The sequence below is a fragment of the Salmo trutta genome, chromosome 33, assembly GCF_901001165.1.
Source record: "Salmo trutta chromosome 33, fSalTru1.1, whole genome shotgun sequence".
Taxonomy (NCBI): Eukaryota; Metazoa; Chordata; class Actinopteri; order Salmoniformes; family Salmonidae; genus Salmo; species Salmo trutta.
The window spans coordinates 36,407,647-36,426,335 of NC_042989.1; the positions used below are offsets into that span (position 1 = coordinate 36,407,647).

General features: G+C 43.1%; 2 protein-coding genes across 5 annotated transcripts in view; both read right to left on the bottom strand.

The window, feature by feature from the left end:
* The window catches only part of LOC115172918 (ena/VASP-like protein), a 69,599-nt gene extending 69,186 nt beyond the window's left edge, over positions 1-413 (bottom strand). The window contains exon 1 of the mRNA XM_029730789.1: positions 6-413. Within this exon, the coding sequence (XP_029586649.1) occupies positions 6-10 (5 nt within the window). The 5' untranslated portion in view covers positions 11-413. The remainder of the gene's footprint in view (positions 1-5) is intronic.
* A 365-nt stretch (positions 414-778) lies between these two features.
* Positions 779-18,689, bottom strand: part of LOC115172917 (echinoderm microtubule-associated protein-like 1) — an 80,585-nt gene continuing 62,674 nt past the window's right edge. For 3 of the 4 annotated variants that reach the window (XM_029730786.1, XM_029730785.1, XM_029730783.1), the window contains 17 exons: positions 18,419-18,548; positions 15,931-16,080; positions 12,203-12,272; positions 11,979-12,089; positions 11,748-11,843; positions 11,530-11,664; positions 11,152-11,251; positions 10,101-10,252; positions 6,534-6,659; positions 6,293-6,424; positions 5,829-5,896; positions 5,520-5,608; positions 4,178-4,275; positions 3,866-3,953; positions 3,666-3,761; positions 3,084-3,214; positions 779-2,973 (listed from right to left, as the gene is read on the bottom strand). In XM_029730786.1, the coding sequence (XP_029586646.1) occupies positions 2,848-2,973; positions 3,084-3,214; positions 3,666-3,761; positions 3,866-3,953; positions 4,178-4,275; positions 5,520-5,608; positions 5,829-5,896; positions 6,293-6,424; positions 6,534-6,659; positions 10,101-10,252; positions 11,152-11,251; positions 11,530-11,664; positions 11,748-11,843; positions 11,979-12,089; positions 12,203-12,272; positions 15,931-16,080; positions 18,419-18,548 (1,898 nt within the window). In that variant the 3' untranslated portion in view covers positions 779-2,847. The remainder of the gene's footprint in view (positions 2,974-3,083; positions 3,215-3,665; positions 3,762-3,865; positions 3,954-4,177; positions 4,276-5,519; positions 5,609-5,828; positions 5,897-6,292; positions 6,425-6,533; positions 6,660-10,100; positions 10,253-11,151; positions 11,252-11,529; positions 11,665-11,747; positions 11,844-11,978; positions 12,090-12,202; positions 12,273-15,930; positions 16,081-18,418; positions 18,549-18,689) is intronic. The other variant, XM_029730784.1, reaches the window with a different exon arrangement.

Below are 18,689 nucleotides of genomic sequence, written 5' to 3' on the forward strand. Positions count from 1 at the left end.
CTTACCTCATTTTTTCTCCTGTTCAATTAGACGATGACATGAAGAAATTGACATCTACCGGTTTTTCCCTCTCAGACCGTTTGTAAAGCAGAATGTTCTAATTCAATATAACTAAAAGATCATACGCCAATGTTCACCAATTATGTATGGCTGTCGGCAATGCAGTCAGTCTGATGCTGAAATACAATGCGAGGACCCGAACGTTCTCTCTTTCTCTCTCAAAATCTTTGCACTCCGTTTATTTTCATGCATCCTTAATTCCATGTTCAAATGATGGTCGTGGTTGTCTCAAGAAGACGGGGGATTGTGGCTGACAGCAGCCTCCGAGTTGCCATATTTCCACCGTATTCGTGGTGTTTTGGCAAGGTGGAGATTTTATAAAATAGTTGACCACAGAATGCAACCGGTCCAATGCTGCCCGCTTGAGACGACCGCCTATAACAGCATCATCTCGCTCTCTATCAGAACAATGGGATTATATAAGAAAGTCACTTATAATAGTCTACCCAGCCTAAATTGCATTTATATCACACCTTTTCTTTCCCAATCATTACATCATTTCAACACACCCAAAATAAACTGGAATTTCAAAACGTCTAATAAAAAAAGATGACAAAAAAAAGTCAGTCTCAAAGATTTGAAGGAATTTCAGTCTTTACTGTCAAACAAATGGGTACTGTACTGTGGAAAAACTAAAACATTTTACAGTCCCTCTGAATGGTTGTGTTCTGCGTCAGTTTTCATACACTCAAACAAAGACCCAAACAAGGACAGCAACTTATTGTTTTAATAATTTTTTATTAGAAAATTATTCCATCATGGTTACATTGTTATGGTCACATGTCAAACATCTGCATATATCCAATCATTAGGTTTGGTGCTGAAAAAAACAGGGCTACATTCAGGAGGCAAACGTTTCAGAATGTTGCTGATAGAAATGTAATGAATAGTGCTGATGCGATTCTTTATCCTACATGTCAGAAAGGTCTGATTGTTCTCTACATAATATATTTCTCTCTGAACGTTCCACAATATTGTGCTCTGCTGAATGCAGCCCAGGTATAACCAATGTCATGCATGCCCTGGAAACTTTTAAAAATCACTTTGTATTACTAGAAAACAAACCCCAGATGAAGGACCAGTTCAGTCCAGACATTACCAGTGTGGTACAGATCACTCTTGGTGTGATTACTTTTGCCCGGGTGTGAGAAAGATTTCAATATGCATGACATGTTTTGTTCATGAATATTCCAAGTAAACAAGAAGCAGGAGTCAAGGTCAGTATGGTAGCCAAGTCACAGGTTTAAGAGAGATATCTCTCCTTTAAGCCTTGGAGTGATTAAAAACGGCTGTAAATATCACAGAGTGGACCTTTAATAAGCCTTGGAGTAGCGATTCCTTGCAGGTGGCAGAAAGTACGGTAGCATTACCAAGCCGAACCGAGCTGTACTGAGCTAGCCTGGTTACACTTCCGCCATAGTTGTCGGAGCCATGCTGAAAAGGACCAAGTGAAAAGATAATATCAAGCCAGCTCGGTATGGTTTGGTTTGGTTCGGCAGTATAGTGTGACATGGGTGTTGCAGAGGAAACAATTACAGTGCAATGGTCTGATTAGTACAAACCTCTTATTTACAGATCTAGTTTGAGACAGGAAGAGAAGGGAGACTCAGGAAGGAAGTGACCTCGGCAGCAGACGATATTTAACAGTGTAGTCCAAATATGTTTGAAACAGAGGAGGCTGGTGGGAGGAGCTATAGGAAGCCAGGCTCAATGTAAAGACCGGAATGGAATGAATGGAACGGTATCAAAAACATATCGAAACCACAAACATGGAATCCTCAGACTCCGTTCCATTAATTCCATTCCAGCCATTACAATGAGCCTGTCCTCCTATAGCTCCTCCCACCAGCCTCTTGAAACAAGAGTTCAACTTCAGCTCTGTCAAGTACAGAATAGCCTCCCAAAATGATGCTTTTCAACAGGTGTAAATAATAATTGATTATTCATTGAAATATTTATGTATTTGTTTTTAAAGGGCTCTTTGAAATGCTGGTGTGATACTTTACCATGTTACAGTTTGCAGAGTAATGAAGTCGTTGCAATACCTCAGGACGCCAGACGATGGCAGTAGAGAGTTTAACATCGTCATATTTCTATGTAGTCTCAGAATTCGTCTATCCATTGCACACTTGGCCTAGCAACCAACTGCCTGTGGTAAACCTGCTGCATTCATTGTAAAATACACATCACATGATGAAATATTGTGTAATCATAGGAGTATATGTTATTTTACTCTCTATCAGCATCAGTTTGAACCATATGTATGTGCTTTCTGTATAGACCAAATGCCCCTCATCAGTAGAAATCTTTCTTTGTCTTTCCAAGGCGAAGTGGTATCTGTAGTAGGCCAGAGAGGCTACCATAATGGCATAGGGAAGACACTCAACTCCTACTTTTCTATTGGTTTCCTGAGCTGTGAAATATACAAAGCAAAGGAGAAAGACGGAACGCTAAAAAACAAAACAATAGGTACTGCCTGTTGTATCTTCCTTTTGTTGCGATGATCTTGCCCCCCCAACCCATCCACCCACCCATGACCCACCCCGCCCTCCAACAATCCAATCCTATGAACTAACCTAGGATCAGCTTGTCCTGCCCAAATCATATCCTAAACTATTAATGGAAGAAACGCAAAACTAGGGGCGGGTCTAGGTGCAACTTCCTCCTACTCCAATAAGCTCATTGGGATCCATATACAGGAAAGCCTCTGGGGGTGCATCCCTTCCCTTCCCCACCCTACCCAGATCCATAAAGAAACTGCATGTTTGTTGCCCCAAAATGTCTGCCTCACACTATTCGCCACTGCATGACGCTCATGTCCTTGCCCCCGGTGGAAACCAGGCAACTGTCATCAAACAGGAAGTTCACATTGGTCACATGACTGCTGTGTCCGCCATAGACATGACTGGGAGCCTGAAAGGAGAACAAAAAAAATCTATCAAACAAAATGCAACCAATGGGCTCATGTAATCTTCACAGGCTCTTCTCAATGTATATATTTAACGGATTTTTAAAAATCTTACCCGGAATTGACAGCAGGGGTATGAGAAAAGGCAGACTTTTCCAAAGTCGTCTCCTGTGACAAGCAGCTGCTTCTCATTAGATCTGGAGACTGCGTTGATGTCAGTCCCGTCAGAGCCATCAGGCCATAACCCTGTGGACCAGAGTCATAGTATTGGTCCCATTATGCTATATTCTCCTATCCCTGGCCATACGGTCACACATCCAGCCCAATTATTGGCAAAAGAGCTGATCTGACTGGTCAAAAGACCAGTTAGTGGTGAAAAGATCAGAATTGGGCTGCCTGTTTAAATGCAGCCTGTTTCCAGCAAATAGATTCTCCAGCTGCTTCAACAAATAGATTCTCCAGCTGCTTCAACAAATAGATTCTCCAGCTGCTTCAACAAATAGATTCTCCAGCTGCTTCAACAAATAGATTCTCCAGCTGCTTCAACAAATAGATTCTTCAACAAATTGATTCTCCAGCTGCTTCAACAAATAGATTCTCCAGCTGCTTCAACAAATAGATTCTCATGCTTCTTCAATAAATAAATTCTCTAGCTGCTTCAACAAATAGATTCTCATGCTTCTTCAACATTGCTCACCAAAGACTTGGAAGCCCAGGGTGCAGGTGGAGGTGGCCCAGGGGATGTCCCGCGTGGTCTCCACACTCACCACCTGTTTACACACAGACGGGATCCCTGGAACGACATACAGCTGATTGAAACGGGGAGGTGCTACCTGAACTTGTCCAATAAGAACACAGATTTTCATTTTCCATTTCAATGAACATAACAGTACTTACAATAGAGTATCTCATAGTCTCCTGAGTTGGACACCAGGTACTGAGAGTCCACTGACCAGTCCAGATGGGTGATGAAGCTGGAGTGGCCCTGAGAGAGAGAGAGAGAGAAAGAGAGACAGAGAGACAGAGAGACAGAGAGACAGAGAGAGAGAGAGAGAGAGAGAGAGAGAGAGAGAGAGAGGATGGGAATCAGCTATAGTCGGATGGCTAAACCGTAATGCACTATGTCATAAGTGCTCATAATTTAGCATGTCCTCCTGGTTTGAGGCTGAGGAGAAGAGGGGGTAGGTCCTAAATATAAAAGGTGCTCACCGAGCACTTTCCCAATCTGCTGTACTTCCTGCCACTCTCCCCCACTACGTAGATATAGATGTAGTTATCGTGAGAGCCGATCGCCAGGAAATTACCATCTAGGAATAAGGACAGGAGATTAGGTTAAAACAGATAACATGGCCTGCATCAGTATTACAATATGGTCTGTATCAGTATCACAGTCAACCTGTAAATGTTAGGATTTTCTCATAGTAGGCCTACTGTAGACCTCTTGGTATCACTTCGCAGCAGAGGGATTATAATGCATTATGATGCAGCTATAAAGCATTATAAGTATGGCACCCTTATATTTTCTTACAACCATCTGATAATGATCCTGACTAAATAACAGCCATTTACTGATCCTGACTAAATAACAGCCATTTACTGATCCTGACTAAATAACAGATATTTACTGATCCTGACTAAATAACAGCCATTTACTGATCCTGACTAAATAACAGCCATTTACTGATCCTGACTAAATAACAGCCATTTACTGATCCTGACTAAATAACAGACATTTACTGATCCTGACTAAATAACAGACATTTATTGATCCTGACTAAATAACAGCCATTTAACAATCCTGACTAAATAACAGCCATTTAACGATCCTGACTAAATAACAGCCATTTACTGATCCTGACTAAATAACAGCCATTTACTGATCCTGACTAAATAACAGCCATTTACTGATCCTGACTAAATAACAGCCATTTACTGATCCTGACTAAATAACAGCCATTTAACGATCCTGACTAAATAACAGCCATTTAACGATCCTGACTAAATAACAGCCATTTACTGATCCTGACTAAATAACAGCCATTTACTGATCCTGACTAAATAACAGCCATTTACTGATCCTGACTAAATAACAGCCATTTACTGATCCTGACTAAATAACAGCCATTTACTGATCCTGACTAAATAACAGACATTTACTGATCCTGACTAAATAACAGACATTTAATGATCCTGACTAAATAACAGACATTTATTGATCCTGACTAAATAACAGCCATTTAACAATCCTGACTAAATAACAGCCATTTACTGATCCTGACTAAATAACAGCCATTTACTGATCCTGACTAAATAACAGCCATTTACTGATCCTGACTAAATAACAGCCATTTAACAATCCTGACTAAATAACAGCCATTTAACAACCCTGACTAAATAACAGCCATTTACTGATCCTGACTAAATAACAGACATTTTAATTTAAAAGATGTACTATGAATATTCATCCTTACAATGAGTCATAATAAAGTCTCATACATGCTCATAACAAGTAGCCTAATAAAGCATCATAAGAGCCTATAGGAGCCCTTACCTGGAGAAAAGCGGATAACAGACAGCTGTTCATTCCCATCTGTGTGCACCGTGACTAGATCCTTAGAGTCGGTATCCAGCACCAGCCACCTGTGTGACGAAAGATACCCATCTTGTCATTATCAAAAGTATACTAACACATCACATATCTCCTGTAATTTCACAAAGCCCACTTTGAGACTCCTATCGTCATTAAAAACACTATAGAAATGATAGATGTTGTTGTTGTTGTTATTATTATGGGCAGGTCTCTATGGCTTTTGTGATGGAATTGGCATGGTACGATTCTCCTCAAGCACTACGCTGTCACCTGCCGGTCTGCGTTCCTATAGCAACCACTGCTCCAGAGGGATGGAATCCAGCAGCCTGGGCCGCGTCCTGCCCATGAAAGAAAACAAAAGCAAGTTTCATGTCAATGCTGCATCCTGGAACATTTACCACACCCAAATAACCAGCCTCAGTGCAGAACTAATACAACACAAAGAGACTCAAGTTTTTTGGAGATGTATAAACTCAAAGTCTTGAGATAATTAACCTACGCTTTCCTCCGCTATCTTAGAAGTAGGACCCAGACTGAGTTTTTCCTGAAGCAGGTCATGTGGTCAGATAAGGCCAACCCCCAACATATTTGGCGGGACGTCATTGCTGGCTATACAGCACAAACAGATCTGTGACCAAGCTAAGCTCGTGGCCCTTCTACTCATACAGTTATCTGAGTGTAATGTGTGAGGCTCAGGGTTGTCCCCAGGGGGCGCTGTCTGTCTGTCCGTCTACCTCCATAGTCTTGGTCCAGACAGGCTGATGTGAGGAGGAGTCCCACAGGCTGACGTGCTTGTCGTAACCACAGGTGAGGAAGTGAGGTTTCCAGGGGTGCACGGCCAACCCCCATAGCTCATCTGTGTGACCCTGGAGAAGTTAGGGAGGCCAGTTAGCATAGGATCATTTAACAGCTACATCTTTTGAAATTTTAGGTTTAATGTCTGCATGAACTAGAATGTCAGATAATTGTACCCACTTGAGTGATGGGGTTAAATTCGCCATATAAACTGCCCTGTAGAACATAGTTCCTGGTGGTCCCAATAAGCACACTCTCCCCTTTGCCCTCGGCAACAGTCCGGATAGGACCAAATAATTCAGGAACCTGGGAAAAGGTGGGAAAATAAATAATATTATTCATATCAACGGTAAGCTTCCTGCCACAGTGGATGTGAGGATTGTTTACTCTGTCTTTTCATTGTTTCATATCACAGATGGCTGAGTGAGTGTGGCGGGGGGGGGGGCATGGACATTGGAAAACAGAGCGTTGTTTGCATTGTACAAATCATTGGTATTATTGTTTCCATCATATAAAATACATGTACAGTGCATTCAGAAAGTATTCAGACCCCTTCACTTTTTCAACATTTTGTTACGTTACAGCCTTATTCTAAAATGGATTCAATTGTCCCCCCCCCTCCCTCATCAATCTACACACAATACCCCAAAATGACAAAGAAAAAAATGTTTTCTAGACATATTTGCAAATGTATAAAAATTTAAAACTTAAATATCACATTTACATAAGTATTCAGACCCTTTACTCAGTACTTTGTTAAAGCAACTTAGGCAGCGATTACAGCCTCAAGTCTTCTTGGGTATGACGCTACAAGCTTGGCACACCTGTATTTGGGGAGTTTCTCCTATTCTTCTCTGCAGATCATCTCAAGCTCTGTCAAGTTGGATGGGGAGCGTTGCGACACAGATATATTCATTTCTCTCCAGAGAGTGGCCGAGGCTCTGGCTGGGCCACTTAAGGACATTTAGAGACTTGTCCTGAAGCTACTATTGCGTTGTCTTGGCTGTGTGCTTAGGGTCATTGTCCTGTTGGAAGGCAAACCTTCGCCCCAGTCTGACGTCCTGAGCACTCTGGAGCAGGTTTTCATCAAGGATCTCTCTGTAGTTTGCTCTGTTCATCTTTCCCTTGATCCTGACTAGTCTCTCAGTCCCTGCTGCTGAAAAACATCCCCACAACATGATGCTGCCACCACCATGCTTCACCATAGGGATAGTGCCAGGTTTCCTCCAGATGTGACGCTTGGCATTCAGGCCAAAGAGTTCAATCTTGGTTTCATCAGACCAGAAAATCTTGTTTCACATGGTCTGAGAGTCCTTAAAGTGCCTTTTCGCAAACTCCAAGCGGGCTGTCATGTGCTTTTTATTGAGGAGTGGCTTCTGTCTGGCCACTCTACCATAAAGGCCTTATTGGTGGAGTGCTGCAGAGATGGTTGTCCTTCTGGAAGGTTCTCCCATCTCCACAGAGAAACTCTGGAGCTCTGTCAGAGTGACCATCGGGTTCTTGGTCACCTCCCCAATTGCTCAGTTTGGCCAGGCGGCCAGCTCTAGGAAGAGTCTTGGTGGTTCCAAACTTCTTCCATTTAAGAATGATGGAGGCCACTGTGTTCTTGGGGACCTTCAATGCTGCAGATATTTTTTGGTACCCTTCCCCCGATCTGTTCCTCGACACAATCCTGTCTCTGAGCTCTACGGGCAACTCCTTTCGACCTCATGGATTGGTTTCTGCTCTGACATGCACTGTCAATGGTGGGACCTTCTATAGACAGGTGAGTGCTTTTCCAAATCATGTTCAATCAATTTCTGTTTTCACTTTGTCATTATGGGGTATTTTGTGTAGATTGAGTAGGAAAAAAAGGATTTAATCAATTTTAGAATAAGGCTGTAACGTAACAAAATGTGAAACAAGGGAAGGGGTCTGAATACTTTCCGAATGCTCTGTACATGCATCAACCAAAACCCACATATTTCTGAAAAAGCTAGCATAACCTTTTGCTAAATGTGATGTGTATTCGTGAATGCCAAGCGAAGCCAGGCTTCCCCCCAAAATTGACCCCCACCCCCCCAAAAAACATGAAATAATTTCTCTTTCATCTCTGTGTTTCATAATTTTACTTCAATTGGCAAGAGGCTGAATGTATTGCACCGGAGAAAGCATCCGAGCGAGCGAAACAGCGGCCCTCTGTTTCAGTATATGTAGCCCATGTATCTGATGCTGTCTGGACTAAAAGTGTATGACATTATTGCCACCCGTACGATTGAATACAATAGCAAGGGAAGCCAGCGAGGCATTTGGCCTCCCTTGATAATTAAAAAAATTTAATAATAGTCAATCAGTGTTGAGCTAAACCGAATGAGGTCAACTGTTAATGGTCCTGGTGCACCAAAAAGATGACAGAAAAAAGGTCATTATTGCATCTCACTGTGTCGTTGTCCTCCGGTGGCTAGCTAGCTAAAATCAGCCCTTTCCTAAATTAGCTATGGATGGATACAGGGATTTGGACTTGTGGTTTTGCTTAATTCTCCGTTCTGGCCAATGATTATAATGGCGATTCTGATCCAACCATTAATTCATACATTTTGCCCCTGAGCTGAGAGGATGGAAGTTCAATATGTAGCTAGATGTAGTAGGCTAATGTTAACTAGCTGGCTCATCATTGCCCATGAAAGGAAGTTAGGCTATTGAGTAAGCATTTTAGCCACGTAGTCTAGGACAACAAAAACTAAAAGCGTGTACTGTATGACAGAGTGATAGACCATTTCATCAACATGAAAGAGAGGAGGATGGTATTGGTGTTTCTCTACAGGTAGGGTGAGTTAACATGTTTTTTCTACTTGCAAGCACGCACACAGAAATCAGTATCATGGACAGCCACATCATATTTAGCTTACGTTGATTGGACTAAATCGTTCTTGGTATCTTTTAGTTGTCACTATATTAGACTAAGCAGAGGTGATATGATGATGTTGAAATGGTGCTGGAATGTTGGTGGCAGAAACTGTTTTCATTGTGACTTGCGGTAACAATCCGTGGTTCTAAATCACTAGTTGTTTAGTAGTCCGAAAATGTTGGAAACATTAACTTGCTTGACCATGCTGTAGGTCATGTAAATTATATATTTTTTTACCCCAATTTCGTGGTATCCAATTGGTAGTTAGTCTTGTCTCATCGCTGCAACACCCGTACAGACTCGGGAGAGGTGAAGGTCGAGAGCCATGCGTCCTCCGAAACACAACCCAACCAAGCCGCACTGCTTCTTGACACACTGCCCACTTAACCCGGAAGCCAACTGCACCAATGTGTCAGAGGAAACACTGTACACCTGGCGACCGTGTCAGTGTGCACTGCGCCCGGCCTGCCACAGGAGTCACTAGTGCGCGATGGGACAAGGACATCCCTGTCAGCCAAACCCTCCCCTAACCCAGACAACGCTGGGTCAATTGTGCGCCTTCCCATAGGTCTCCCAGTTGCGAACCCAAAATCTCTAGTGGCACAGCTAGCACTGCGATGCAGTGCCTTAGACCACTGCACCACTCGGGAGGCCATATAACTGTTTGTGACATGCAATATTTACACTGGTTCTGTGATGAAACAAATGTGTGGTTGACTTTATTCTGCCGCTGTGTGACTTTTTGTTGTCTCGGTGGCGTATGAACTAACAGGTTATAGAGAAAACAACACAATTGTCACGCTTTTTTTTCTGGCTTGGCTGCCCAAGTGATTTTACCCACACACTGCTACTGATCTCACCTCAACCGATTGTATCTGCTGGTAGCTCCCATCCCAAGAGATGAGTTTCCGATCTTTTCCCCCAGACACCAGTGTGCCACTCCTCAACATACACAGCGCAAAGATGCTCCCATCGTGTGCGCCCTGAATGGCATGGCTAATTCGATTAGTGCCTGCATGACAGAGAGAAAGACAGAACACCCTTGGAGAAGGCAGAAGATAGTGGTTTGTTCTACCTCACAACACATGTTCTTCTCACAAGACAGGCCTTGTTGTTCTATTCTAGGCATGACCCTGTTCTGACCCTAGCAATATGACAACTCTCTCATAATAAAGAGCCTTTGATGCGCCAAAACGTCTGACATCAGCAGCAAAGCCCATGCGTAAGAGATACAAACTTTGAAAACAACAGGACGGGCAGCTGGGGTAGGATAAATACTCAGCAGGTCTGTTTCATTCGCTTCGCTTTGAAAATATAAAACATAAACTTTCCATAATTGTATTTTCTCTTTTACCAGGTAAGTTGACTGAGAACACATTCTCATTTACAGCAACAACCTGGGGAATAGTTTCAGGGGAGAGGATTAGGTGACCGTATGAGGGCCAGATTGGGAATTTAACCAGGACACCGGGGTTAACACCTCTACTCTTAGTGCAATGGGATCTTTAATGACCTCAGAGAGTCACGACACCCATTTAACATCCCATCCGAAAGACAGCACCCTACACAGGGCAGCATCCCAATCACTGCCCTGGGGCATTGGGATATTTTTTAGACCAGAGGAAAGAGTGCCTCCTACTGGCCCTCCAACACCACTTCCAGCAGCATCTGGTCTTCCATCCAGGGACTGACCAGGACCAACCCTGCTTAGCTTCAGAAGCAAGCCAGCAGTGGGATGCAGGGTGGTATGCTGCTGGCTCTTCAAGATGTATGCGTGGAACTTGTGAGGTGTTAATACCCCAGAATTTTGATGTATGTGAGCTTTGCTTATTATTTCACTTTCCTTATAGCTGACATAAAGTGTAGTAAAGAGCTGACTTTACATTTCGATCTATTGAATGACAGTTTTACCTTTCCCCCACACCAGTATATTTCCACTTGAGTCTCCAGTTATGGTGTCTCCATTTTCTGAAAAAGTCACACTCAAGACAAACTTGGGCTTCTCTTGTTTCTGTAAGAAATATAAATATGGCTTTATTTTCTTTGGGGGTAGAGATAGAACTGAATTGCAGACATGCAGCTTCACTAAACACTACAGAACCTTCTCTAACATGGGGTAAAGAACTAAAGCAACACAGACAGTCCTTGCTACATCGACTTTGGCGAAAGAAAGCGTCTGCTAAATGGCGTAAATCATATTGATTTTGACAAATACATTTTATCCTAAAACTCAAGATTATCTAGCAGATGAACATAAAGACAGTATAAATAAGAGATCTGAAGTCGTACCTCAAACAAGCCTTGCTTCTTGACAAGGGTACCTCTTTCCAGAGTCCAGAAGTAGAGGTGGGACTTCCCACACGTGACTATGATGTTGGTGTCGGTGGGGTGGAAGTCGGCAGCGAACACTCCCTCATTGGAACACTGTACCGGGGACAGAAAGAGTCATGGTTACACACTCGCACACATGCACGCGCGCACACGTACACATACACACAGTCACTCACCTTGACGTCAGCCAGTCTCTCCTCTCTCTGCCAGTCCCACACGGAGAGTACGTGGTCGCTGGAGTCATCTACTACACACAGCGTGTTGCCTCCGTTCTGCACAGACCAACAGAGAGAGAGGGATCAGCCCTGTCCTCACTTATTTAACAAAGCTTTTCTGACCAGTTAAAGCACTCAAAATCTGGTTCATATATTAGCTACGATTGTTTTCATGAAGGGTCCATAGCTTACCGATTTTGAGAAGGCGAGGCAAACCAGGGCGCGGTCAAAGAAGCCTGTTCCCAGAACGTGGAGGGTGTTGAGACTCACTGAGTCCCAAACCCGCACATGAGGAGCCAACTGCTGTCAGCGCACACACACACACACACACACACACACACACACATTATTTCTAATCATGAAATAAGTGAAGTGATCATAGATTTAAAGTTAAGTGATAATGAGAGGTGCCTTACTTTGCCATCAGAGGAGGTGCCTGCCACCTGTCCCGTTGCTATGGTGATTTTATCAGGATGGACAGCCAGGCTATAGGAACAGAGAAACGGCAAACACTTTGAACATCTGAATGGCCGATTTGAACAATGAAGAAAAACCACAGAGACCTCAAAGCAGATCAAAGAGAAATGTTTTGTGTCTGACGAAACTGTGAGTTGCTATCATATTATGTCATTCTGTCAAACTCAAGGTCATGGGGTTTCGTTACAGGACGTCATGTCTGATTTGATTCTTACTGATGTTGACAAGACTCCTCCCTCTTCTATTACTGATGGCAGATAGGACACTACAGAAGGACACTACAGAAGGACACTACAGAAGGGCACTACAGAAGGGCACTACAGAAGGACACTACAGAAGGGCACTTACATAAGGGCACTTACATAAGGGCACTTACATAAGGGCACTGCATAAGGACACTACAGAAGGGCACTTACATAAGGGCACTGCATAAGGGCACTGCATAAGGGCCCCGCAGAAGAGCACTACATAAGGGCACTGCATAAGGGCACTGCATTAAGACACTACAGAAGGACACTACATAAGGGCACTACATTAAGACACTACAGCGTCACTTGAGTGGGTTGAGTCACTGACGTGGTCTTCCTGTCTGGGTTGGCGCCCCGCCCTTGGGTTGTGCCATGGCGGAGATCTTTGTGGGCTATACTCGGCCTTGTCTTAGGACGGTAAGTTGGTGGTTGGAGACATCCCTCTAGTGGTGTGGGGGCTGTGCTTTGGCAAAGTGGGTGGGGTTATATCCTGCCTGTTTGGCCCTGTCCGGGGGTATCATCGGATGGGGCCACAGTGTCTTCTGATCCCTCCTGTCTCAGCCTCCAGTATTTATGCTGCAGTAGTTTATGTGTCGGGGGGCTAGGGTCAGTCTGTTACATCTGGAGTATTTCTCTTGTCTTATCCGGTGTCCTGTGTGAATTTATATATGCTCTCTCTAATTCTCTCTTTCTTTCTTTCTTTCTTTCTTTGTCTCGGAGGACCTGAGCCCTAGGATCATGCCTCAGGACTACCTGGCATGATGACTTCTTGCTGTCCCCAGTCCACCTGGCCATGCTGCTGCTCCAGTTTCAACTGTTCTGCCTGCGGCTATGGAACCCTGACCTGTTCACCGGACGTGCTTGCTGCACCCTCGACAACTACTATGATCATTATTATTTGACCATGCTGGTCATTTATGAACATTTTAACATCTTGACCATGTTCTGTTATAATATCCACCCGGCACAGCCAGAAGAGGACTAGCCACCCCTCATAGCCTGGTTCCTCTCTAGGTTTCTTCCAAGGTTTTTTGCCTTTCTAGGGAGTTTTTCCTAGGGAGTTTTTCCTAGCCACCGTCCTTCTTTCACAAGCATTGCTTGCTGTTTGGGGTTTTAGGCTGGGTTTCTGTACAGCACTGAGATTTCAGCTGATGTACGAAGGGCTATATAAATACATTTGATTTGATTTGATACAGAAGGACACTACATTAAGACACTACAGAAAGACACCACAGAAGGACACTACAGAAGGACACTACATTAAGACACTACCGAAGGACACTACATTAAGACACTACCGAAGGACACTACATTAAGACACTACAGAAGGACACTACATTAAGACACTACAGAAGGACACTACATTAAGACACTACAGAAGGACACTACATTAAGACACTACAGAAAGACACTACAGAAAGGCACTACAGAAGGACACTACAGAAACCCACTACAGAAGGACACTACAGAAGGACACTACAGAAGGACACTACAGAAGGACACTACAGAAAGACACTACAGAAGGACACTACATTAAGACACTACAGAAGGACACTACATTAAGACACTACAGAAGGACACTACATTAAGACACTACAGAAGGACACTACAGAAGGACACTACAGAAGGACACTACATTAAGACACTACAGAAGGACACTACATTAAGACACTACAGAAGGACACTACATTAAGACACTACAGAAGGACACTACAGAAGGACACTACAGAAGGACACTACATTAAGACACTACAGAAGGACACTACATTAAGACACTACAGAAGGACACTACATTAAGACACTACAGAAGGACACTACAGAAGGACACTACAGAAGGACACTACAGAAGGACACTACAGAAGGACACTACATTAAGACACTACAGAAGGGCACTACATTAAGACACTACAGAAGGACACTACATTAAGACACTACAGAAGGACACTACAGAAGGACACTACAGAAGGACACTACAGAAGGACACTACATTAAGACACTACAGAAGGACACTACATTAAGACACTACAGAAGGACACTACAGAAAGACACTACAGAAGGACACTACAGAAGGACACTACAGAAGGACACTACATTAAGACACTACAGAAGGGCACTACATTAAGACACTACAGAAGAACACTACATTAAGACACTACAGAAGGACACTACAGAAAGACACTACAGAAGGACACTACATTAAGACACTACAGAAGGACACTACAGAAGGACACTACAGAAAGACACTACAGAAGGACACTACAGAAAGACACTACAGAAGGACACTACATTAAGACACTACAGAAGGACACTACAGAAGGACACTACAGAAGGACACTACATTAAGACACTACAGAAGGGCACTACAGAAAGACACTACAGAAGGACACTACATTAAGACACTACAGAAGGACACTACAGAAAGACACTACAGAAGGGCACTACGCCTTACAGAGATATAAGAGAATGTCAGAGGCGTCTGTACTACAGAGTGAGAAGAAAGCTAACGTCTCCCTGCACCCTGCCACGGAATAACTCTTATTAATTAGATGTTCATTATCAGCGTGACCCCAGGCCAACCCCTCGTCTGTTAATATGCCAGTGAGTTTTTACCTCATTATATTTCCTACCAGCCTTTTTTTCTGTCAGATAATTACCTGCCCAACACTATAACTGAGGAAAAGCAGCTGCAGACCAGCCACTCATTTACTTTAGCCTGCCTCATTATGAAGGGGTTATTCCATAGGATTAGACAGGAATACTGATCAAAGCAGGTGTGCAACAAGCATCCGCATCAAGGTGTATAACAAAGCACAGCTTTTTTATAAATTAAGCCCTTCCAACTTGGAGTTGTGTTGCCTGCTTCTTTGTATAGCGGAAAGATAGCAAATTATTTTAATACATTGCTTAATAAATGTTGAATACTGTCGGTCTGAGAATACTGTACACGGCAGATGGTGACAATGATTTAGGGGTTAAATAGGGCAGTGTCTCTTTTGGCATGACCTAGCAGCAGGTAACCTAGTGATTAGAGCATTGGGCCAGTAACCGAAAGGTTGCTGGATCGAATCCTCGAGCTGCCAAGGTAAAAATCTGTCGTTCTGCCCCTGAGCAAGGCAGTTAACCCACTGTTCCCCGGGCGCCAAAGACGTCGATGTTGATTAAGGCAGCCCCCCACACCTCTCTGATTCAAAGGGGTTGGGTTAAATGCGGAAGACACATTTCAGTTGAAGGCATTCTGTTGTACAACTGACTAGGTATCCCCCTTTCCCTTTGCCTCTGAATCTTAGGCCCTACTGTTTGACAAGGTGTCCAGATAAGAACATCATCACACATCAGATTAAAATGCCGTCCACTGATAGGTGACAGAACACAGCATACAGGAGAAATATAGTGTCGTGTCATATCCTGTTTCCTCTCACCACTTGATGTCGTCAGTGTGGCCGGTGTAGTGTCTCTGGAGCTGCTCTTCCACGTTGTAGAGAACCACCACAGAAGCAATGAAGTACACCGTCTCTCCCGTGGGTAACAGGTACAGGTTAGAGCGACAGTCACGCCCCCTGTACCCATAACTGGACATTTAGGTCAAGAGCCACACAACTTCAACGGAACATCAAATGTAGCCTACATATAAACCAATCTAGAATGTCTGAATTCAATGAGGCACGTTAATAAAAGCTCTTGGGCTCCTTAGGGCCACCGTAGTCTATATTTACAACCTAATCACCCAGCATGCACCCAACCTTCCAGAGTTCCAAATGGATAATTCAGTAAGATACTGAAAGTCAGTTCTAGCCACCTTTCCTTTGTTGGAAAATTCATAGTCGCCTTCAGGCAAAACACTAGACTGAACACAGAACATTCATTGTTTCATCCCGATTCTGGTGTTTCCAGAAATAGGCTTTTTTCTATACCCAGTATAATCTCCTCTCTCTCTCTCTGCTGAAATGGGGGTTGATACCTTCAGGGACAGAGAGGAGGAGAAAGGAGGGAGCTGACTACATTTTCAGCTCAGCCTGCTGGCTTCTGAGTTTATGCAATTGCTGAATGCAAGAAAGCAGGGTTTGTATTTCAGTATGCAGTAGAGATGAGTAGGAAATAAATATCTATTGGAACATCCAGGAGATGTGACTTTTCATTCACAGCAGTGCAATCTGAATGTTACTTAGCAATACATGGGGGATACATCTTATCTCTGGCCTGAAAGCGTAGATTTTCAAGCCTAGTGTTATGAACATACACTACCGTTCAAAAGTTTGGGGTCACTTAGAAATTTGTTTTTGAAAGAAAAGCAAAAAAAAAAAAATTGCCCATTAAAATAACATCAAATTGATCAGAAACACAGTGTAGACATTGTTAATGTTGTAGCTGGAAACGGCAGATTTTTTTAATGGAATATCTACATAGGCGTACAGAGGCCCATTATCAACAACCATCACTCCAGTGTTCCAATGGCACGTTGTGTTAGCTAATCCAAGTTTATCATTTTAAAAGGCTAATTGATCATTAGAAAACCCTTTTGCAATTATGTTAGCACAGCTGAAAACTGTTGTTCTGATGAAAGAAGCAATAAAACTGGCCTTCTTTAGACTAGTTGAGTATCTGGAGCATTAGCATTTGTGGGTTCGATTACAGGCTCAAAATGGCCAGAAACAAAGAACTTTCTTCTGAAATTATTCTTGTTCTGAGAAATGAAGGCTATTCCATGCGAGAAATTGCCAAGAAACTGAAGATCTCATACAACGCTGTGTACTGTGTATTCCCTTCACAGAACAGAGCAAACAGGCTCTAACCAGAATAGAAAGAGGAGTGGGAGGCCCCAGTGCACAATTGAGCAAGAGGACAAGTACATTAGTGTCTAGTTTGAGAAACAGATGCCTCACAAGTCCTCAACTGGCAGCTTCATTAAATAGTACCTGCAAAACACCAGTCTCAACGTCAACAGTGAAGAGGCGACTCCAGGATACTGGCCTTTTAGGCAGAGTTGCAAAGAAAAAGCAATTTCTCAGACTGGGCAATAAAAATAAAAGATTAAGATGGGCAAAAGAACACAGACACTGGACAGAGGAACTCTGCCTAGGAGGCCAGCATCCTGGAGTCGCCTCTTCACTGTTGACGTTGAGACTGGTGTTTTGTAGGTACTATTTAATGAAGCTGCCAGTTGAGGACTTGTGAGGCATCTGTTTCTCAAACTAGACACTAATGTACTTGTCCTCTTGCTCAGTTGTGCACTGGGGCCTCCCACTCCTCTTTCTATTCTGGTTAGAGCCTGTTTGCGCTGTTCTGTGTAGGGAATAGTACACAGCGTTGTATGAGATCTTCACTTTCTTGGCAATTTCTCGCATGGAATAGCCTTCATTTCTCAGAACAAGAATAGACTGAGTTTCAGAAGAAAGTTCTTTGTTTCTGGCCATTTTGAGCCTGTAATTGAACCCACAAATGCTGATGCTCCAGATACTCAACTAGTCTAAAGAAGGCCAGTTTTATTGCTTCTTTCATCAGAACAACAGTTTTCACCTGTGCTAACATAATTGCAAAATGGTTTTCTAATGAGCCTTTTAAAATTATGATCTTGGATTAGGTAATACAACGTGCCATTGGAACACAGGAGTGATGGTTGCTGATAATGGGCCTCTGTACGCCTATGTAAATATTCCATTAAAAACACTTTGCCGTTTCCAGCTACAATAGTCATTTACAACATTAACAATGTCTATACTGTATTTCTGATCAATTTGATGTTATTTTAATGGACAAAAAAATTACATTTCTAAGTGACCCCAAACTTTTGAACGGTAGTGTACGTTGAGAGTTGTAACGCGACTTCATCAGTTTCTTATCTTTTGAAATATCCATTTTCTATTGGCCGTCCATATTTGAAAATGACCCCACAGCAGTGAAAAAGGATACACCCAGTCCAGTTTGAGCTTCTTGTTTGGCAGGGCTGATTTGGCTTCCAGGCAGTAGGTCTCAACAAGGTCTTTAGCCATGTACATGGTGATGGGTCGTCCCTTCAAATACATTTTCACATATCCTTCCTCTGAAAGAAGCAACAGACATTATCAGTGGACAATTTGTCATGACTCATTGGTAACGAGGAGGAGTGTTTGTGATGGTGAGAACAGTGTATGAAAGGAGTGAGAATAAAGAGGGGTGTAGAGACTCTCTTGAGAACGAAAGA